The sequence below is a fragment of the Phascolarctos cinereus genome, unplaced genomic scaffold (genome assembly GCF_003287225.1).
Source record: "Phascolarctos cinereus isolate Bilbo 61053 unplaced genomic scaffold, phaCin_HiC Scaffold_3;HRSCAF=262, whole genome shotgun sequence".
In the NCBI taxonomy this organism is placed as follows: domain Eukaryota; kingdom Metazoa; phylum Chordata; class Mammalia; order Diprotodontia; family Phascolarctidae; genus Phascolarctos; species Phascolarctos cinereus.
The window spans coordinates 29,743,004-29,766,493 of record NW_027555736.1 but is presented as its reverse complement, the minus strand read 5'-3'; the positions used below and the strand labels follow the sequence as shown (position 1 = coordinate 29,766,493).

The window sequence follows — 23,490 nt, the reverse complement described above, 5'->3', positions numbered from 1 at the left end:
TCTCTGTATCCCCAGTGATTTGCATGTAGCCAACCATACTTTGAATTGATTTCTATAAAGCAATAATAGATTTCATGGTAGTGGATTGGTCAATGCTTAGTAACTGCTTTGAGATGCTAAGTACTCAGTGTTTACTGGGCAGCTCGGGACTTCAGTTCTAGAAAACTAGGGAAAACGAAGGGGGGAGGGGCAGCTAGTTGGCACAGTGGATAGAGCACTGGCCCTGAAGTCAGGAGGACCTGAGTTCAAATATGGCCTCAGACCAAACACTTGACGCTTACTAGCTGTGTGACCCTGGGCAAGTCACTTAACCCCAATTGCCTTTAAAAAAAAAAAGAAAATGAACAGGGGAAAACAGCTAAATGTTGGGCAACCAAATCTGTTTCAGGAGGTATTACATACAAATAGTCACTGTTGGTGGAGTTTGAGTTTTATTTGTGACCAATTCTCTTTTCTTTCTGCTGCTTCAGATTAGTGGAATTACTTTCTGAATTTTGAAATAGTAGCAACGTTGTCAGTAGAGAGAAGGCATGACATGGTGTCCAGCTATAGATTCTTCAGGGACCCCAAGTGATATTTTGGGAGATGCTGTTGTGAGTTGGCTTCCCTAGTGGTTTCCAATCTCTTTTGTCCCATAGAATATAAACCTCCAGATCTTTCTGGATGTGCTAGGGCAAATAACCATTGTCTTTAATGGGGGGGGGGACTGAGAGGGGAAGAGGATTTATCTTGAACCATGGTATGGGCCAGTACTGAGAAGCGTCTTGCCACAGTTCGAGGTTTCAGTTGTACAAATTCACGTAGCTGCTGGGGAGACAGTGAAGAAATACTTGGTTTTTCTCTCTAACCATAGTAGTTTAGTTTTTAGACAGTCTTAAATTAATCAAATTCTTAAGACAACAGAAGTAAAAAAGTCTCTAGATTAAATTAAAATATTTTAATATCAGAAGTGCAATTTCAAAAACTTAACAGTAGTTTATTATCAACAGATTTACACCAAAGACAGGAAAGACATCCTGCTCTCATTAGCACATATAAGGACCCACACTCACTGGCATTTTTCCAGTTTATGGCAATTTATGCAGACTTAAGATACTTGTTATTTCCAACAGTTTTATGTAAAAAACTTATTTCATACTAAGTGAATGGAAGGAAGACAGTTTTCAAGTCCTGAATTAAAAGCATATTCCACTTACTGCCTCAGAAAAGCCCCTACGCCCAGTGGCCACCTCCTGACTCTCTGCTGACCCTCAAAATGGCTTGTATACAAGTAATACTAGAGTTTAGGACCAGATTTTCTCCCATTTGTCTCCCCAACGAGATTGCCCTTTGATTCCAGGGATCATGGTATGGATGACACATACCACCACTAAACAGTCTACGCAGAGGCACGATTCTGGGCCCTACCTTTCCATGCTCCCTTACCCAGATCTTGTCTTTCATCTCCCAACTTTCATACCTTCACGTTTCCCTTCCTTCTTTTTCCTTAGGCATTTAGGGCTCTTCTGTCCTCTGGCTACCCATACCCCTTCCAATTCTGAGTCCAGCTCAGAACATAATTTAGACAGGCTGAGCTCTATTGGAAAGTGTCAGTGATCGCTACTCCTGGTCTCCTTCCACAGTTCCAGGAGTGAGTCCCAATGAAGCCATCTGTAGGAGACAACCTTCAAGTGGCACCCTTGGGTGGGTTCTTTTGGTAGGCTGGCTCAGAGCCTGGCGAGGGGAGGAGTCGATTACTACCCAGCTCCCTCCATCCATCAGGTTCTCTGTCTAGGTCAGGGCTTCCTTGAAGTTTGAATCTAAAAAAACCATCTGAGGGACCTTAAAGCAGCCCTGTTTCTGCCACCTACTCCTTGTTCTATAAATGCTTGTAACACCTTAATGATGTCTCTTTGAGCTTATCAGATTAGCATGGTTTTCTGCTTTATTGATCGCTTTTCAGTCATCTACTTTAAAAAAATCAAAGAAATAAGGGAACACTTAATTGTTTCTTGGGATTTGTGCGCGCGCGTGTGTGTGTGTGTGTGTGTGTCTGTCCCATACTACTTGGTAAGACCTAACGTAGAAGCTAAATAATTATTTTAAAAGAAATGCTTATTTATTAAATTACATACTATATTTGTCTAATATGTCTAATAAATTCAACATAAAGTGTACATCCAAAGTATATTTGACATTTCTTTCAGGTAAGTTACAACACCCCGTAATATCATAACTATTCCTTACCACATCCTTTTAATAAAATAGTGCAAAGGTGAACCAGTTCAGTCCCTAACAATGAACACGAATTAGGGTGCTGAGCTGGGCAGAGATCAAACTGGACTGTTTTGAAAACTGTTCAGTACTTCTAGTAACTCCAAATTGTTCTCTACTACAAAAGCCCATCTCTTTTAAAATCAGTATTTTCCCTTCCTAAAAGAAGCTGGCATGGTGGACATGAGCAGGTTGCAATGAGTTTGTTACCAAGAACAAAACAGCTTTATAACACATCCAACAAACACAATCTCTAGTAGAGAGATCGATCCTGAGAATGTGGGCATAGGCTGAATGGCAGCCACAGTAATGTCTTCTCCCAGAGTAACTTTTCAGTGTCCTCAAGTTGTAGGCACTTCCATTGTCCCCATTCCATTGCACTGTCTTCCCCTAGTATGTCAAACTCAGCTTCATTCATAGTTAAACTGAAGGTGTCATTAAAACAAATGGGATCCTGGCATTAACACCCATGCCCTGAAACTGGCACTTGTAGGCCAGTACAGGAGAGAGATACACAAGCAGCAGTCATGTGGCAGCCTTGGGGCTAGGAATCTTAGGAAACTGGGGTTTTACTCCTGCCTCTGCCATTAATCAAAATCAGACATCCATTTAATCCCTGAGGGGCCTAAGTTTCTTCACCTATTAAAAGTTCCTGCTGTAATGGTCCAGGACAGTTTAGGAATACCAAGGTGTTTGCTGTTTAAAGTGAGCTATTTACTCAAAGGAGAGGTGGGAAAACACCTCAGTTTCATCAATTGATTAGTATACTTGGAAAAATGCAAGTGTTTTAACTGAAAGAAAAAAAATCAAATGACAATTTTTAATAGACTTTAACAGGATGTACAAGTATAAAACACTGGTTTTGTATTTCAAAAGTTGCAGGGAGCCAGTCATTTTAAACAGTCTACAAAACATATGCCAGTAGATTACATAAAAGACACTATATATATATATATATGTATATATATATATACACACAATATAAAAAGAGCTGAAAACAATCCTCACTGTAAAAATAATTTAAAACAGAAATCTTTCCATTTAAAATATCATCTATAGCACAAACACACTGTATCATGCAAATAAAAACTAAACATACTGCATTCCTTAATGGAACCAAATGCAAATGAGGTCTGAGATCTTCTAGAATTTAGACTTCAAGACAACATGCCAACATCTTTTTAGATTAACAAAAGTCCATTCTTAAAACACAAATTTCAGTTTCTCTGGCAGTTATGGTTCTAATTGGTGTCTTATGCTTAAAGAACAGCTACAATTTCAAAACCCATACTAAACACTGTAATAAATATTAAAGCAGAGTATGAATAATATGTAGTTTTTGGGTCATGTTGAGAAAGTGGTTTGGAAAATAAATGTTTTATTGTGCAATTTTATAAAATATGAACTTCAGAAAGCTGGAAAATCTATAGCTGAGGAACTGAGATGTAGTTTTAAGGCAGGCTACATGACATTTAAACAAAGCTACATTATAGGAACTAGTTCCATTCATTGACCATGCTGCTAGGGACCCTCTGCATCATGGCAAGCTCTCTGTCATACTAGATTAGAAACTGGCATTTCTGAGATACCAAATCCTCCAAAATAGGAGCTGTGCATGACCTCCAGGAGGCATACTTTATGGCAGACTATACTGAAATGTTGCATTACTTTGGAATTATAATCAGCTTCCTGTCACTTTCTGTGGTATTTGGGGAAGGGAAAACAGCAGTCCAAAAAAAAATATGTGTGTGTGTGTGTATCTATGTAGATAAAGACAGAGATGAGAGAGAATACTCTCCCCTGTTAGAAGTACCATTATTATAGATTCAGACAAGCTTTGCATATTCACATCTTGGCAGTTTAATATTTATGGAAAGGACCAATGCAAGCTGTACCACAGTGATAGGTATTTACACAATAATGGTAAGATATCTTCTAAACTGAGGGGATCCAGCTAGGCACCTCATACTGAAACATTTCCAAAGCATTTTTAACCAAGTTTTTTTTTTCCATGTTAGCTTTATGAGCCAATACAGACAATGCTAACCCATCCACAGGAAATTTGAAAAAGCCTTCATTGTATTCCTCATCATCTCTTCAGCCCCATGTCTTATGAAAAGCAAAGACCTTCTGTGCTTTCCCAGGTATCAAAAGCTTCAATCTACAAACATTATGTGTTTTTGAGACCAAAAATTAAAGTTAGCTGCCACTAAAGTCTTTGAAAATGCCAGTGTTTTTTAAAAGGGGAGGGGGGGCGCTATTTTGTTGAATAAAAATTTAGCAGAACAGAAGCATGAAGGTGTGAAACAACCATTCAAAATGTTACAAAGGAAAAAATTGTGTAAAATACCAGTCTTTGGTCTAGATTAGCTGTTCCCTTTATATTAATTTAACATCCAATGGCTTTTGCAAAACTTTAAAATGCTGAAATTCACTAGGTACCCCCCCACCCCCCCCAAAAAACTATATATACATACAGATGCATTATCACACAAAATGGATCTTGGAAAAAAGTGAACATAGTGACTAACAGCTGACTAAAGATACTTAGTACCTTATCTTTCTTTTAAAAAAGTTAGTGTTGAGTGTACAATTATAGAATTACTGAAAAAGTAAAAATTATACATGAAAATCTGGTTTAACTTTCTATAAACACCACACCCTTATAGTTTTCCTTGCTCTCTTAAGCTCAGAAGTAAGCACTCATTCTGACATGCCAAAGTTCCTAATGCTGGTGGAAAAGTTCCTGTAACCAGGCAAAGACGACATTATAATCTGTTTGATGACTGGTCAACTTCAGCTGCCTCGTCCTTGACAGACACAGCTTCGTTAACTGCACACTGCTCATCTCGGTCACACACAAAGCCAGGTCCTCCTCTCTCGGGAACTTCAGCGTCTTCCTCTAAGCCATTATAGAATTCTTCCATCTCACTCTCATCCTCCATAGGTTCTTCTAGGCTGGGGCTGTGGCAGGTTCCACTGTCACTATTACTGCCACAAGAACTGGAGGACAGGACATCATCTTCAGAGTCTGAGTAGACCTCAGCGCCATGAAAAATATAGCGATTTGGTGGCAAAAAGAGGTACTGGTTACCTTAAAATCAGATTGTGAGACAAAAAGGAGAGCAATTTATTTTCTGCTCACAAAAATAAGCTCATATATCAATTGTTTCTGGTTATGCAGACACAAATTTATTCCACTATAAAACAACAACCAACTTGTAAGGAAAAATGGCTCATCCCCTCTTCTAGCAGTCTAGAAAAGCGTGGATGTGACTTAAATTTCAGGGGGACCCCTTTCTCAGATCTCTCTTTTTAAAAGTCAAGAGGCTTCTCTCTAGAAAGAAGGTTCATGATTTCTCTTTTTAAAAAGAGCAGTTAACATCTCTATCTTCTCTTTAGCTTTGCTTCCTTACTCAGCATGTTCAATGCTAAATGAGAGATTTGTATCTTCTGAGTTTTCACTAATGAGGTCAACAGCAATGTTTGCCTCAACTAATGAACAATCCTAGTATGGAGAGTCATTTCTATCCCACTGAAACATGCTTCTGTCTGAGAAACAGCCCCAAGTTTAAGGGACACAACATCTTTACAAAACCATGTTCTTACAGTCTCACAAATCTGAAATAGGAAGTTACAAGTAAAGGAGAAGGGGAAGGAAATCAGCATTTATTGTGTTAGGTGCTTTACAAATATCTCACACTCTATCTCATTCGGCCCTCTTCAACTTAAAAACAAGTCCATATTCAAGACCTTTCCCCAAAGGATCGGAGAAGTCAGATGTACTGGGCTCCAGGCCAGTCTGTGAATAACAGTATGAACCTAACTGCTGTGCACGTCAACATTTCAAGGGCAACCTTTTAAAGTTGTGTACTTGTTGTGTGATAGGGCACACAGATGGGAAAGGAGGGGAGGTAAGGGTGACACTCCCTGGGTTTGAGGCTGGAACAAGACTTTGCTCTTGGAATCCCAAAGGACGTGTGCCCAGAAAGTTCCCCAGGCACCACCTTTTGTTCTGAAGGTCCACTTCCCTTTCTACTACCCTTTATTCCTTGTAGTTTTAACTGCTTCCCTTCTCTCTCGCCCTTAAAAGAAACAAAAACCTTTTCAAGTTTCCCAAGGGTTTTTATCTTTAACAATAATTGGGGGGGGGAGAGAAATGGGTAAAAATTTTCTCACATCTCCTAATCTCTTCCCTTTATCCCTACCGAGGTCACATAGAAAGGGCACATTCGGGTACCCAAAGATGTATAATTCTGTGCTTCAGAGGAAGCCCTAAACCAATAAGTTATTTCCTTGTAGGAGTAAGGGGGAAATGACATCATAAAAGAGCACTGGAACATTACCTCCGCTACCCTACTCCCGACAAAAATCATTGCCAGCAAGGTAACCAAATGGAGGCTGGGGAGAAGAGACAATCAAAGCAGCAGCGAGTGGTCCCAGGCACCTAGCCAGCTGCTGCACAGGAGAGGCCCCTGAGCAGGGGGTTTCCTGCTGCACAACAGGCTGCAAGGTTCCTCCCACCCAGGACTAAGTAATTAACAATGCTGCAATGCTTCCAGAATCCATGATTTCCTCCAGCTGGGTCACCCCCCACCAAAGCAGTCTGCAGCCCATCCCTTTTTTTGCTTTAAACTAACTGTATGAGCTTCTGTGGTCCAAAAAAACCCAAAACCTAACCAGCTTGGTTGGTAGCAAGTCAAAACACCCAGGGACCATAGGGAAGGAAAAGACTTTTGTGCTTCATTTCTCTGCTGTGAGTACAGCTTCACACCGACCATGAGCGCATTAGTGCAGGATAAAGGGCTCTTGGTGGTTATCTAGTCTACCTCCCAGAAACGTTTGTAGGCACCGGCCAGTCTTCTGGGGACCAGGGAAAAGAAACAAAGGAAAGGGAAGCTACTGCTTTCTCAAACATTATTATCAGGGTGGGGAAAGAAGGATCCTCCCAACAGCAGCCTTCCCCAGGTGGAGATTTTAAAAATCCTCCCCAAAGTTCAATTTGGGCACTGAGTAGCAGACAGCTCCGAAGTGGTTTCATGTCAATGCTGATTCTCCCTTGAAGCAGTTCTGTAGATATGGGAAGCTGGCTGTCTCTCAAGATGATTCATTAGCAGCTTCTTGAAGACTTTTTCCTTGCCTGTTCCACTGGGCCAGTTTCACAGCAAAGAAGCCAGGCTTATTTACAGATTATTTTCGAGAAATGAGTGTCAAGTGTGGGCCAAGAATGAAAATGAGAGGAATTACTTATAACCCAGGCTATTACTAGATTTAGGAGAGATGGTGCACATTTTGAGAAAACATATGCTGGTGCTCTACTCCCTTCATCCCACCCCCTGGCTAGTGATCACTTTCCTACAAAGTGCTGGGAGTTCTTTAAGTAAACTCACCTTCCAAACGAGGTGATAAACATCTGCAAAGGTGCTGGCGGGGGGGGGGGGGGGGGCGCGCCATGAGGAGCTAGGGCTTCCAGGTGTGTCGGCTCTGCCCTTAAACCCTTTCCTCCTCCTCCACTTTGTGCAAGGCTGCTGCTGTCCTTACAGCACGTGCTGCGGCAGCTTCTGTAGCATCTCTATGCATCCTCTTCCAATAATCCCACCCAACTGCCAAGCACAGCTCTCTAACTCACCTGCCAAGATGCCGCAATGATCAACGTGACCAAGTTTTCCAAGTGGATCAACACTGATTACTTACCATCAAGCCGCTTACTGATCTGCTCTTTCGCAAGTCTATTGGGCCAGCATTTCCTCAGTGTTTCCACAACGGAAGTTCTTTCATTTTTCTCTCTATTCTCCCCACTGTTGGCTCCAGGATCCTCCAGCTGTTCTGTAATACTTGCAGGGTGTCCTGAAGATGCTCGCCCCTCTGGCACTGGCTTCTCTGCCTTGCAGTCCCCCCTCGATGCGGCCCCATCCTCAGTGTCCCCAGGTCTCCCCTCAGCTGCCCACGAGTCTGGCGGGGAAGTTCTGCCGGGGGAACTAGAGTCTTCAGAAATATTAAGAGGCGTGGGGGGCAGTCCTATCCAGTGAGCTCCAAACTCTCTCTGGGTTCGTGGCGGCTTTTCTGTAATCTCTGAAAGCTTTGTCGGGTTGGAGCAGAGGCGGCTGTATTCACCACCCAGCCGCTGGCAGAGCTCATTGATGATGACGTCACAGTCCCCCAGAAGCTCAACGTCAAAGTGCAGGTGAGGCAGAGGTTCCCTGTTAATCAGGATCTGAGGCACTTCATGGGGTATGGAACCTGGAAACAGAAAAAAGGGTTCACGACAAAAATCGGGCAACCAAAGAACCACAGCCCACGTCTAACCAGGCCGTGCAGACACTTAACCTAAACAGGCTTACCAGGACCCATTCCTGGTGAGACCTGGTCAAAGAGAAAACACCCCAGCTTAGCGTTGGGTAATCTGGGTGCCGGTGGACAGCTGTGAAGCCGCCTAGAAACCCTTACACCGTGGAGAGGCACACACTTCACTTTTAAGTGATGGGCACGAAAATAACTTGAAAACCTTGTATTAACTGAAATATAAGCCCTACTTTTCTAAAAAGTCAAAAAGCAAAAAAAACGCGGCCTCAAATATGTTCTTACGAAAATCACAACAAAAAGGATGGAAAGCAATGATGAGAAATAGGAATAAAACGTGGACTGGAATGGGAGGAAACGTGAAACACTCCAACAACCATGAAATGCCTTCTGTATGCAAAGCACTGCCTGGGCTCACGAAGACCAAAGAGCAACACCGGGGCCCATACAAGCCAAGCAGCTCCTGCCTTCAAGGAGCCTCCATTCCACTGGAGCAATAAAGCACTCACAGTTACCGGTGTAAAGATTCTTTTTAAAAATCTGACTTAATCAATGTGAATGGCCATTGGACTCACGCAGACTGCACCCTCTCCACACTCAGCAGAGTTCAGTGACTTCATGTGGTTTAAAACTATCACCTCCATAATGTATATGAAGTACACTCACATGTATATTTTTCCTTTCAAAGAGATATTATTTTGGGTATACAGCTTATTTTTGTCAACTACCTACACGTAACTTATAATTGTATCCCAAATACATTCTAAAGTGAATTAGACATAAACAGCCCAGTTAATAATGTGCTTTCATAGTAATTCCTACCTTAACGACCAACTATATTTAAAGGCATAGACTTTTCAAGCTTCTCATGATAGTAAAATAAATGATTTGGATCGCAGCAGAAAAAGTACAGTGATGACAGAACTTAAACAAGCCGCCCTCCCCATCACTGCATGAGGTTTGCCCATGTTCAACTTCTTTTTCTGTAAGGAGTAAGTAGTTATTTTGAACCTGGTGTTCTGACCTAAATTTTCCACAACAATACAAATCAATTTGAATGTATCAAACCCTGAAATAAGTCAAATTAAAGTTTTGTGGGTTCTCTTAAACTTCAACTTCTGAAATCTGAAAAAGTTACTACAGTAAAACCTTCATTCATCACTTGGCAAAGAACACGAATAAGCTTACATTTCTAAGGTACTTTATGTAAGGTGCTTATTTCATGAGAATCCAGTGAGGAAAGGTTGTAAACCTTCAGAGCACTGTGTAAATGCGAGTGCTGGCTATGTCTTGTCCATGGTTACACAGGAACTGGCAGAGCAGGGATCTGACCTCAGATTCATAAACAGTATCGATAAAAAGGTCCGCTGTTTCCTTAGGGTATGGATCCAGGACATATGACAATACCCTGCCAAGATGAAAGCGGGTACCCATTGTCTAGGGAATGGTTAGCCAAACTGTGGTATTGAATGTAATGGAATATTACTGCACTGTAAGACAAGAAATGAAGGAAACTAAGATTTTGAACAATTAATGAAATAAGCAATGACTACAAAAAGATGAAGGAAGACAGCAGTGAAAGCCTTCAGAATTCTGATAACACAGTAACCAGAGAGATAAGGCATGGAGGTGGTGGACTAAAGGTGCAGTGTCAAATTTATGTTTTTAGACATATCCAAAGTGACCGTTTTCTTAGGTACCAAGAAGATGACTGTCACTGAGAAGTGACCAATGTTTTAAAAGAGGGTGTGTGTGTGTGTGTGTGTGTGTGTGTGGTGTGTGTGGTGTGTGTGTGTGTGTGTGTGTGTGTGTAACATCAATAAGATCAAAAAAGAGAAAGGTTAAAATTAAAATTTTTTTAAAACCTCCAAAGACTTATCAAACTCAAATTGAAGGGAAGCACACAGTTCTGTTGATTCACATGGACACTAATGATTCTGCCAGAAGGACTCAAAGTACTGGGCAAGAAAATCAAGGCCTGGGAGGGAGGAGACGTGGCAGGCAAGGTTTAGATCACTGCTGCCAAATGAAGACAAGAGCTTCAGAAGAGCAAAAGCAAAGGTCTATTTACCAAAGTAAGCAGATGTTTAAGAGGAAGGATGATTTCTGAGACTCTCAGAGCTAGGTTACTGGACCACAGCTTGAAATATGGGTGAAATGGGCTCTCTTGCTCAGAGATGGAGTGCATCTATACGGGGCTAGTGAACACTATTGGCCCCCAGACTTGAAAGTCAAATCAAAAGGGCTCTGAACTGAAAAAGCGGCCCATGGGAAGTGGGGTGGGGGAGAGGGGTGAAGGGGTAATGCTGTAGAGCTTAGAGATAGAAAATATAGAGAATAACTAAAACAAAAGAAAATGATGGTAGAACACCAAAAAATTCACAGAACACAAAAAATCCAAGAAAGGAACCGAAAGCATCCCACAGCAAACCAGATCGGGTTGGAACATGAGACAGAGGGTTAGAGAAGCAGCACAGTGGACTAAGAGAATGCACCAAGTAGCAGAAACCCGGGAATCAGGTGAGCAACACGTGGAGAGCATATGGATAAAAAAAGCTGGAGGCAGAAAAGGAATCTATAGTTTCAGATTCTCCTACAGGCCACCTGGACAAAAGGAAGACATCAGTGAGTTATGGAAACAGCTAATGCAAACACAGATTCAGTAGTCACAGTGATAAGGGAATTTCAGTTACCTACACATCTGCTAAGACAGCTATGTCTACCAACATCAAAGCAGTTAATTTTTAGGATTACTTTTATGACTATTTCATCCTTCAAAAAGTGAAGTTCAGACCAGAAAGGATGGGGGAAAAATAGGTACTTTCTTATTATCTCCCTCCTTTTACTGAGTTTCAGCTAGCTTCCCTTGAGTTCAAGTCGTCAGGGCCAGACAAACTGCATCCCATGGAACTGAAAGAAGCAGATGTGAGTGAGGAGTCAGTCATCTCCAAATACTGTCTTGAATTTCCAAAAAGGGAAGCCTGCAAACTCCACATTAGTAAGCTTGACTGATTCCTGGCAAAATTCTATTCATTAGTAAACATCTAGAAAAGCAAAGTGATCACAAAAAAACAGAATAGCTTCATCTAGAAGAGATCCTACCAGATTAATAGCCTTCCTTTTTATGGCACTGAAAGATCAGAGCAATATTCTTCAAACTTTTTTGATCACAGACCTGATTAGTAAAAAATTAAGCAGTTATCAGTTTAAAGTCTTTGAAGCATGTGCCTCCCGTGTATATATTTACTTATTTATCAGTTATATACTACTGTACTAACAATTATGCATATTACAAAACTTTTATATGAAAATACATTTTTAAGGGATAAGATCTATATGAAATAGTAGTTGATCCCAGATCCCAGATCAACATGGAACTAGGGGAGTTTAGTGCACCCCGGGCAGGCGTGCCTTTTTAGAAAATCGCTTTGGAAGCCATGTGGAGGAAGCGCTGAACAAGGCAGTCATGTGAGGCCAGGAGACTGAATAGGAGGAGGCTATTGCCAAAGCTGAGGTGAGAGACAGGTGAGGAAGGTCTGGTCTAAAGTGGTGCCTGAGTGAGCAGAGAGAAAGGGACAGATCTGAGAAATATGGTCTGGGTGAAAATGAAACTGGACAACCGAGAGGGACAGAGAGGCAAAAGAAGGGGTTAAAGAGAATAACAAGATTATGAACCATAAAAGTAATAGCGAATTTGTGGAGAGAATGATAATGAGATCTGTGATAAAGATAAAATTATAACCCATGAGTGTTTCATCATTCAAGGTAACTGTGCCACCCAAAACAAAAAGGCGAAGTGGGGAACCAGATGCAGCCACAAGATGATGGGGGGGGAGGGGTGTCAACAATTCGAATAGTGGTTAGGGTATAGCTGCTGTGAGGGAAGTTGGGAGCTTGCAAAATGGAGGGAAGCAGAAGAAAGGGAGGGGGCTAAGAATTAAAAACAGGTGTGGTTGTACTGAGGAAAAGCCCCATGACTGGCTATGACGGGAAGTGTGGGATGTGACCCACTGATCGAACAGTTGGGGGGAAGGGGAAAGGAGGAGAAAAGGTGTCAAGAGCAGGCTCCCTACTTTGGAAATGACTGCATACTACATCGACAATTTTACCCAGATTTTGGTAAAACATGGGACAAATTCTTTCATGCTTTTCTAGGATAGTTAAATAACACCTAAAATAGCTGAAATAACCTTAAAACACAATTCCCTCCTAAACATGAAAAGCATACAAAAGGTCATTTGATGGCTAGCATTTATACATCAATTTAAAGTCTGCAAAAGCACTTTACAAATATTATCTTATTTGATCCTCACAATAATCCTGGGAATTCAGTGCTTTTATTATGCCCACTGTACAGACGGTGAAAATAAGGCAGAAGTAGATTTGCCTAGGGTCGCAGAAGTGCCTGAGGCTGGATTTGTACTCAGTTATCTGTGCCCTCCAAGCACAAGGGTCACAAAACCACCAAAGTATTAATACAGTATAAGACAATCCCCTCCAGGCAGAAGCAGAAAACTTATTTACTATTGCTCCCTCAGGAGTCATGCCATGGCGCTGCTACGCCAGGATCCAACTGCCATTGGCAATAATTCCCTTGGACATGAATGGGGGGGGGAAGGGCATCACCTCACACCAAATTCCACACAATGAATCATTTTCTAAGAATAATCTGATTCTCATTATCTGTATTATCTCATGCACATCCTAGTACTCTCCCAGAAACCCATCACCAACTTACTCGGAATCAGCGCTACTGGTCTTACTTTCAGGGACGACCCAATTACAATGAGGAGATCAACTTCATCTTTGTCATATTTCATGGCTCTATGAAACTGCTCTGGTAAGTTTTCCCCGAAGAATACAATCTCTGGCTTCATGATGGCAAGTGGCTCATCAGCTGGGCACCTGGGACATCGAGGAACCACCTACAAGGAGACCACATGGGAAAAAAAAAACCACACAATCCCCAAAGTCAATCAAATGCGCCATTTCCAACCTGAAGCTCAAGAACAGTTTCTCTGAAATTACAGGCAGTTATGGCAGCCACATAGCTTTGCTCAAACCTGATATCAATGGACATTTCAAGTATATTGTGACCTGAGATTATGAAAACAACGCACTACACTGAACTAGGAACAGTTAGTTCTTTTGGAAATAATGCATAATATTATAATGGGACAGTGACGATGACATTTATCAGAACATGTTACTTGGGAGATGTTATCTTCATTCAAAAGCTTTTTTCATTCAAAAGCTTTTGTTGCTAAATCATCATTTAGGTTGTTAATACTTTTTAATTCTTTTTTTTTTCCTCCTTCAATTTTTGGTGTTAACAGTGCAGAGCCAATTCCATTACTTCAAAAAGGAGATAAGCATAGCACACATTTACAGCTTCCATTTGAGGGCTGCTGTCCCCTACAAGGGCCCACGTCACCTGGGCCAACTCAGAGGCCCTGACACTAGTCCCTAGGATTCTTCTGCCACGCTCAGAGAACAGAAATCAGCCCCCAGCCCACAAGCCACTTTACCTGATTAAAAATATCATCACGCACGGCTTCAGAATCCACTTTGTATTTACAAATCAAGCAAGAAGCTGTTGCAAAGGAACCTAAAAAGAGCCAGAGGTATGTTAATGAAAGAGTGCTTGAGTTTCTTCTATGTGTAGAAGCACAAATTTTCTCGTGCTCTTCTAGAATAGTGAAATAACAACTAAAATAGCTAAAATGACCTTAAAAAATAATGACCCCCTAAACATAAAAAGCCTTTTCCAACATAAAAAACAGCACACACACACATGTGCCCAGACTCACGCAGGGCTCGGCAATATCTGTCTTCCTACAAGTGGATCTGGAGAATTAGGTAAGGCTTCTTAAACAGTGGGTCGTGACCCCATATGGGATCCTTTTATTAAGGGAATTTGTTCTGTGAAGTTTGGATTCAGTCAAGCGCTGCACTTGAGGACCTAGAGCACCACATGTGGCCTCGAAGCTGCAGGTTCCCCACCCCTGATTCTAGCTCATTACTTCTTATATCACAATAGCATTCCATCACAGTCCCATACCACAAATTGTTCAGCCATTCCCCAATTGATGGGCATCCCCTCAATTTCCAATTCTTTGCCACCAGAAAAGAGCTGCTATAAGTTTTTGGGCATAGTTTCAAATTGTTCTATATGATGGTTGAATCAGTTCACAACTTCACCAACAGTGCATTAGTGTCACAATTCTCCTACATCCCCTCCAATATCTGTCATTTTCCTTTTCTTGTCATATTAGCCAATCTAATAGTTGTGAGATAGTACTTCAACAGTGTTTTAACGTGCATTTCTCCAATCAATAGCAATTTAGAGTATTTTTTCAAATGACTATAGAGAACTTTGATTACTTCATCTGAAAACTGACCTCATATTTTTTGATCATTTGTCAGCTGGGGAAAGGCTCTTATTTTTACGAATTTTGACTCATTTCTCTATAAATTTGAGGGATGAGGCCTTTATCGGAGAAACTTGCCTCAAAAATTTTTCCAGTTACGATTGCTATTTCCCTCCATCCTATTTCCCCCCTGTTCATTCTATTCCCTCTCCTTTTACCCTGTCCCTCCTCAAAAGTGTTCTGCTTCTGATTACTGCCTCCCCCAAACCACCTTCCCTTCAACGAGCACTTCCCTGCTTATTCCCTTTTCCCTCCAACTTCCCTATAGGGTAAAACAGATTTCTAAACCCAAATGAGTGTCAATCCCTCTCTGAGCCAATTCCGTTGAGAGTAAGGTTCAAGCATTCCCTACCACCTCCCCCATATCTTCCCTCCCACTGTAACAGAATGCTTGAAAGTCCTCTATTTCATTGAATGTCCATTTTCTTCCTCTGAAGGATTATACTCAGTTTTGCTAGGTAGGTGATTCTTGCTTGTAATCCTAATTCCTTTGCCCTCTGGAATATCATATTCCAAGTCCTCCAATCCTTTAATGTAGAAAAGCTGCTAAATCTTGTGTTATCTTGACTGTGGCTCCACAAAACTCGAATTGTTTCTTTCTGGCTGCTTGCAATATTTTCTCCTTGACCTGGGAGTTCTGGAATTTGGCTGTAATATTCTTGGGAGTTTTCATTTTGGGATCTCTTTCAGGAGGTGATCAGAGGATTCTTTCAATATCTATTTTATCCTCTGGTTCTAAAACATCAGGGCAGTTTTCCTTGATACTTTGTTTAAAGATGATGTCTAGGTTCTTTTTTTATGGCTTTCAGGAAGTAAAATAATTTTAAAATCAGCTTTCCTGCATCTGTTTTCCAGGTCAGTTGTTTTTCCAATGAAATATTTCACAGTGTCTTCCATTTTTTTTCATCCTTTTCGTTTTGTTTTATTGTTTCTTAATATCTCATTGAGTCATTAGCTTCCACTTGTTCAATTCTAATTTTTAAGGAATTATCTTCTTCACTGAGGTTTTGTACCTCCTTTTCCATTTGGCCATTTTTAAATGAGTTCTTTTCTTCAGTGAATTTTTGTATATCTTTTTCCATTTGGCTAATTCTGCTTTTTTAAGGACTTGTTCTCTTCAGTGGATTTTTGTGCCTCTTTTACCATTTGTCCTATTTTCTTTTTTTAAGGTATTTTCTTCAGCACTTTTTTTTGCCTCCTTTACCAAGTTGTCAACTCTTTTTTCATGATTTTCTTGCATCACTCTTATTGCTCTACCCAATTTTTCCTCTATCTCTCTTACTTGATTTTAAAAATCCATTTTGAACTCTTCCAAGCCCTGAATTGTACAATTCATATTTTTCTTGGAGGCTTCAGATATAGGAATTTTGACTTTGCTCTCTCCTGAATGCTTTGATCTTCCTTGTCACCAGAGAAACTTTCTATGGTCAGATTTTTTTTTCTGTTGTTTGCTCATTTTTCCAGCCTATTTCTTGACTTTTACCTCTTTGCTAAAGTGGGGCTCTGCTTCCACGGTGGAAGACACACTGTCCCAAGCTTCAGGGGTTTTGTGCAACTGTTTTCAGAGATATTTCTAGGGACCTGCAAGTTTTCAGCTTTTCCAAAATGGTATGATCTAAGGAGAGATATAGTGACTACTCTCCTGGCCTGTGCTCTGGTCTGTGAGTGACTAAAAGCATTCTCTTCTGCCCTGGAACTATGATAAGGGTCCCTGCTCCACTGTAGCCACAAGCTCGGTTGTGTTAATGCTCCTCCTTGCTGTGACTGCAACCTGGATCTGAGTATAGGCAAAGCCACAGAGTCCTGCCCTCAAGTGCCAGCAAAGAGACCCCTATAATCTCCTTCTGGGCAGCTGTTCAACACTCCCCCAGCCCTTACCACTGTGGATGTAACCAATGCAGCCTGCACTGGACTGCACTCTACTCTCACCCTGGTGTGACAGACCTTTCCTGCCAAACTTTCAAGTTGCCTTGGGATGGAAAATAGTTTCACCCTGTCCTTTTGAGGGTTCTGCCACTTTCCAGGAAGTCAGGTGAATCCCTGCCTTCTCTCTGCCACCTTGGCCCAAAATGGTTTTTTTTCTTTTTTTGGCTGGGCAATGGGGTTAAGTGACTTGCCCAAGGTCACACAGCTAGTTAAGTGTCTAGAGTCTGAGGCCATATTTGAACTCAGGTCCTCCTGACTCCAGGGCTGGTGCTCCATCCACTGCACCACCGCGCTGCCCCCAAAGTGATTTTTCTTGAAAGAGATCCAACCATGTCACTCTCCTACTCAATCAACTCCAATGGCTCCTTATTGCCGCTTGGGTCAAATGTGACCTCCTCTGTTGAGTTTCCAAAGCCCTTCCTGGTGTGAGCCCTCCCTCCTTTCCCCTGCTCTCTCTGTGTCTTTGTATGGCCATCCTCTATGCCTGGCCTGGCCTCTGTCCTTCCTCCCCTTTAGACTTGCGTTCCCTGTGTGCTTTTTGTGTAAGTACTCACAGGTGCCCCTGTGACCTCCCGTTCATTCTTACATGAGTCTTTACGGGCCTGGCACAGAGGAGGAATTTAACAGCTGCCTCTTGATTGATCTGCTGTCACCACCTCACTGCAACTATTACATTTCAGTTGCTGTCTTGATAACACAGGCTGACAATTCCAGTTTTTTTCTTGCAAGTGAAAAAAATTCCCCAAAAGCAATTCTGAAGAGTTTACTAACCATGACACTGGATAATCCTCTGAATCCCCGCAACTTGTTCCAGTGTGTCTATGTTCTGAGTGTAGTTTCGAAGTAGTTTTCCTTCCTTATCCGACAAGGCTATAAATTTATGGCAGAGAGATGGCTGGAATTGCCCAGGATAAATTTCCTATAGAACGTAAAGAATATCTAATTTATACTTTAAAAAAATAAACTTTTATTATTACTTTTGTTTTTACATCACCTATATTTCTCAAAGTATCCCTTCCCCCCTCCCTCCCAGAAATCTCAGAGAAAAAAAACAAAAACCTGCAGTTCAGTAAAATTAGCCAACATATTAAAAAGTCTGAAATTATCTGTAATGTTCCATCCCCACAGTCTCCCACCACCTTCTCTGCAAAGAAGGGAGAGAGATACCTTCCCATCTTTTCTTTGGGGTCAAGAGTTTACGTGCCACAATTTGTCCAGCCACTCCCCAATCGATAGACGTCTACTTTGTTTCCAATTCTTTGCTACTAATGTTATTCTGGTGGAAAGGATATATGACTAGAAGGAGACTTCTCTGGGCCAAAAAGATATAAGCATTTTAGTCACTTTCTTAGAAAGTCTTAGAAAGTCTATTTTCCAGAATGGCTGGACCACTTCACAGCTCCAGCAGTCTTACTGACATATCCTTCTTTCTACAACTCCCCTCCCATCTTTTGTCATCTGCCAACTGGGTGGTCTAGAGCCAATTCTGTTGGACATTAACCTTATTATTAGTGATTTGGGAAGTAAGTAGTTGGCGATTCTTTCTGACAACTATTTCTTCACATCCTTTGACATCATTCATATTCTTTAGGAGAATGGTTTGGTCTGGATGTCCGATCCTTAAATTAGTTCTGACAGATGTTAAATGCTTAAGTTGAACAGATAAAATCTTCTGGATCGACTAAAACAACCAGAACAATTAATTGTCCCAGATGTTAGCATCTGAAAATGTTTTTAACTTCTAAAAATTTTATTTGTTTTTAGTTTTTGAAAAATTAAACATAGAAAAGTAAAAGGTGTTTTCTTCTAGGGGCTAGTCTGTCCACAAAATTCCCAGAGAAAGTGTTTAAAATTTCAGGTCAGTGACTAGGCACCTGAAATAAGAACTAATTTATGCCATTTGGGATTCTAGCTTTTTCTTAGGAAAAAGGGAGCAAGGAGATAAAAATGAGAATTTCAGGTTTCAAAGCTGCAGTGGCAAAGTGTCATACTATCTGAAAAGGACACTGGCAGGGTAGAAAAACATTTAAAATGCGAGTTTTCCTTTGCCATTTTATAATAACCAGTAGCCATGAAAAGTCTAAAACTAAGATTTAAATTCTTTATCAGAAGTTTCCTTCCCTGGCATGGACACACTCAGAATATCCAACTGCTATGAATGCTGGGCTGCCATACTCTGCATCTTTTATTGGTAAACAAATGTTTCTCCTCTAAAAACAAAGAATTAAGATATACATCTGGCAAAGTTTGTATGACTGTTTGGTCTGGACTTGTGATTTCATCTGTGCAGAGAACTCCAGAGCAAACCCCCTCCATAAACACAGCCTGACAACTTATCAGTAATTTAGAGTTGCCTGGGTCTTTAGAGGTTAAAGGAGTTGCCCAGGGTCACACAACCAGCATGTGCCTCAGGCTGGACATCAGCCCAGTATTCTAGACTCTGTGGCCTTCCTCTATCTATTACACCTAATTAGCAATGAGATCAAAGGGAAAAATATCAGCCTTGTTCCCTTCCAACTTGGGACAAATAGTTTAAAGATCAAACCTCTTTTTAGAAGACATGGCTGTCAAAATACATTTTCCTCATTAAATTTTTAAGTAGGTTTCAGTTCAGTCATTTTTTTTCAGTTGTGTCCAACTCTTCGTGACCCCATTTGGAGTTTTCTTGGCAAAGATACTGGAATGGTTTGCCATTTCCTTCTCCAGCTCATTTTATAGATGAGGAAACTGAGGCAATCTGGGTTGAATGACTTGCTCAGGGTCACACTTGCTCAGTAAGTGTCTGAGGCCAGATGTGAACTCATGAAGATAAGTTTTCCTCACTCCAGTTCTGACATTCTGTCTACTGCACCACCTAGCTGTACTTAAGGGGTTTACTAATTATTTCTTTAGCTTCTATGGATCAAATCCCATTACTCTGAAGCCTTGCATTGTCAGTCAGTAAGCACCTACTATGTGTCAAGCACATCAACAGAAGCCTATTTCCTCCCTGAATGTCCACCACATCTACAACAATCCTTCAATGGAGACAAGTCCTCTCATTCCCTGTGCCACAGACCCAGGATGGAGGGCATACTCCTGGCTCCTGCTCTCACTTCCAGACTTTTCTTCTACTTCCCCATCTCAACCATGTTCTCAAGTCCATGCATGTGCCCTGCTTATAACACCCTCACTGTCACTCAACCAGCTTCTAAACCATCAACCTAATTTTCCCAAAGACTTCAGTTCATAGTTCATGTTGTCCCTTCAGGGACAACAATCAAGCTAATTTAAAAATTAACATTAGTTCTCATTTAAGTAGTTTTTTCAAAGTAATGAATAGCTAGTTCACAGGTGTTTATCAACCCATTACAACTTACACTTTGATGATAATTTGGAAATCAAGGATTTTCAGCAAAAATCCATTTTGTGACAGAAGTTGAGATCTGTGATTTAATCAAGGGTGGAGAAACCCCCTCCACACATGCAAAGCAGCAACTCCTTGTACCTTCTGAAAGGTAATCTGAATCCTGGAAGTAAAGTGATCTGTCCATAACCATACAGCGGGTACACTTCAGAATCTGAACTCAAATATGGGTCTTCAAAATGCTAAGATCAGATCCTCTAAGCCTCATTCCCTATCCAAAAAAGGCCTGTATGACTGCTCCATAACTTGCATTCTATTCCTCATTCTTGTGCCTTCATACAAGACCTGACACAGGCCTGGCATCAGAACCCATGTCTTCGCTAAAGGCTCAGCTCAGGTGATCTCCATTTTCAGTGTTATTTCCTCCAGTTACTTTGTATTTATTTGTGTACACACAAGTTGCAATCCTCCCATTTCATACACTTCTTCCATAAAGTCATCAATTTCCTTCAAAGACTGTTTCTTTTTTGGTTTTGTATCTCAGGGTTAGCACGAGGTAGCTGCTTAATGAAGGCGTTCTGAATGGAGTTAAAACTTTTATGGGACCTACATACTGAGAATTTTTTCTGAGCCAGTAGCTACAAGATGATACAATAACTTCTTCCTTGGCCCCACAAGAATAGGCAGGGATAATCTACCCATTGGTCTGGGGTCACCGCCTTGGGCCTAAGTCAGGACACTTGGCATCTAGTTAAACATCAGAGCACATGAGCTTTCAGGAGCCCTGCCTAGTCTACTCACAGGAATTCTGGATGCACGTCAAACCTTGGCCAAAGTCTAAGTAACAACGGGACCTATATACATCCTTACACAGCCGCACCTCCTTCGCCTCCAAGTACAACATGAATGGCATCCATCACCATAAGTGGATTTTCACACTCTTCATTCCTAATGGAATCAGAAAACTACATTTCCCCAGAGACCTTATTATCCAAAAGAATAACAACAGAACATGGCTGTAGAGCTTTCAAATTAGACTCAACTGTAGTTTCTTCTGTATTGGAGGGCAAAGCAATGTATAGTCTGTTACCGAGGAGGCACTTTGGCCTAAATTTACTCTTCAATTATTTGGCTGTTGCATGGCACTGCCTGACAAGAACAGGAGACTGCACTCAAGGAATTCTGCTGGTCTCCAGCAGCATCAGGGCCACAGTGCAGAAGTCTAGCAACCATTCATTCTTCCCAACAAAGTAAGAGATATCTTCCAAATTTTGCAGTATTAAGCTTCTCACAGCTTTACATATGTTAATTTTTCCTCTCTTCCTCACTTAATAGGCAAAGGCCAAATTTCAGTTTACTGACGTTCGCTGCTCAAGGTTAATATTGGCCCCTGGCCAATTTTTGTTCATAATCTTCCTGGTAAGACAGCTCCATAAATCCAGTAAAAACATGACCCTATTCCCACCCCACCCCACAATTTTTATACGCTGATGTTAATTCTCCTATGTATTAAGTATCAATTCTTGGAATGTTTTGCCAAAGTAAATATTATTTGCTCAACAGTTAAAGACCGATTCCTTCTGTCTCTCCCATATACCACCAATTAGGCATTTATCTTAAGGGTTACCTTCAAGAACTAGGAAGTGTTCTTCTCAGTTTCTCTTGATGCTATTAATGTCTACTTTAAAGTACAGTCAAGCAGGCAAAACTTTTGTTATGGGATTCCTTTCTTTTCACTATACAAAACTTGTACTCACTGTTTCCCTTCTTCGTGACATATATGATCCCCCACAATACAAGATAATATAGAGCATACGCTATGTTTTTTTACTTTAACAAATATATTTTATCTTTTTTATTCTCTCTGAAGAGCTGTCTTTATCAGAAAACTATCTGGTTAAAAAGGATACGACAAAATTAAAGGGAGTGGAACTTGGAACAAACCTGGGACACAGAACAAAAGGATTTTTTGCTTAATTCATTTGCTCCCATCCTGTTAAATGCTAAGGGCTTTATGCAGTATTTTACCCTTTATTCTATAGAATTGTTTATTTGTTTTGTTGATGGTTATTCAGTTTATCATCATTTTTTAAATCTGGAATCAATTTTGCCAATTTCAGTGAGTCAAGACTAGGTTAAAAACCAAACTACCCATGTTCAGCCATCTAGCATCTCACCTTGCTATTTCTATTCTCAGATACCACAGATTTTCCAAGACTCACGAAGCCTACTTTTTAAAAAGAAAGTTATCTAGAAGCTATTACCAATAAGATGACAACAATGAATTTCAGATACTTAGCTTCAGGTGCTAATATTAGCAGGTAAACTAGAGTGAGACATTTGGGGGAAATAAGGAGTTTTGCTGATTGTAGGAAGTGAGCTTTTGCAATTCATGTTACTTTTTTTTTCTTTGAATTAATAGCAAAAGTCTGTATCAGCATCATATAAATACACTACTGAATTAAATCTTTCATATCAGATGCACAAGAATAGCCCTAAATTACGATATGCCTTTAAACAAAACTCATGGAAATTTTTGCCAACTAAGAGTATTATTAATACCACCCAAAATCGAAGTGAAACAATGAGTTAGAACGCATAAAAGGCTGAGCTTGGGATAAAAAAGACCTGAGTTCAAATTCTATCTCTGATAATTAGTTGTGTAACCATGGGAAAAATTATTCAACCTTTCTTAGCCTCAGTTTACTTATCTGTAAAATGAGGATAGTAATATATGCAGTACCTTTCTTAAATAAGATCACTTATGTAGAAAACTGGCAAATCTGTAGATAACTGCTATAGAAATGTCAGTCACCATCATTATCATATCATGATAACTGCCTTCTGACAAAAGCAAAATTTGTAACAATACTATTTATTAAAAAGAAAAATTTGGAAATTACTGAAATGCTCTAAGAACAAGAGAATAGCTAAGCATGTATACTAATATGATGGCATACCAGCCACCTATTTGAATTAATGCACCAATATGTGAAAGGCATACATATTAGCTTAAAAAAAAAAGGCAAAAATAGGTACACGTGATTCCATTTTGTACAGTTACACTTCTGTAGTTATAGATCTGACAGAAATGTAGGGAAAAAATAACTTAGTTTGTAGAAATGTAGAGAGGAACATGTAAATAAATGTAAAAAATATAAATAAAATTTAGTGTTCATTACTTAAAATTTTTGCTTTCTAGTTAAGTTAATAAGAAATTAACTTAGGATTAAC

General features: G+C 40.5%; 1 protein-coding gene across 1 annotated transcript in view; it reads right to left on the bottom strand.

Annotated features, from left to right (window-relative positions):
* Positions 1-922: 922 nt before the first annotated feature.
* SIRT1 (sirtuin 1) overlaps positions 923-23,490 on the bottom strand; it is a 33,656-nt gene continuing 11,088 nt past the window's right edge. Inside the window, 5 exon segments of the mRNA XM_020998221.2 lie at positions 923-5,347; positions 7,948-8,493; positions 13,292-13,478; positions 14,082-14,161; positions 17,682-17,829. Of these exon segments, the coding sequence (XP_020853880.2) occupies positions 5,022-5,347; positions 7,948-8,493; positions 13,292-13,478; positions 14,082-14,161; positions 17,682-17,829 (1,287 nt within the window). The 3' untranslated portion in view covers positions 923-5,021.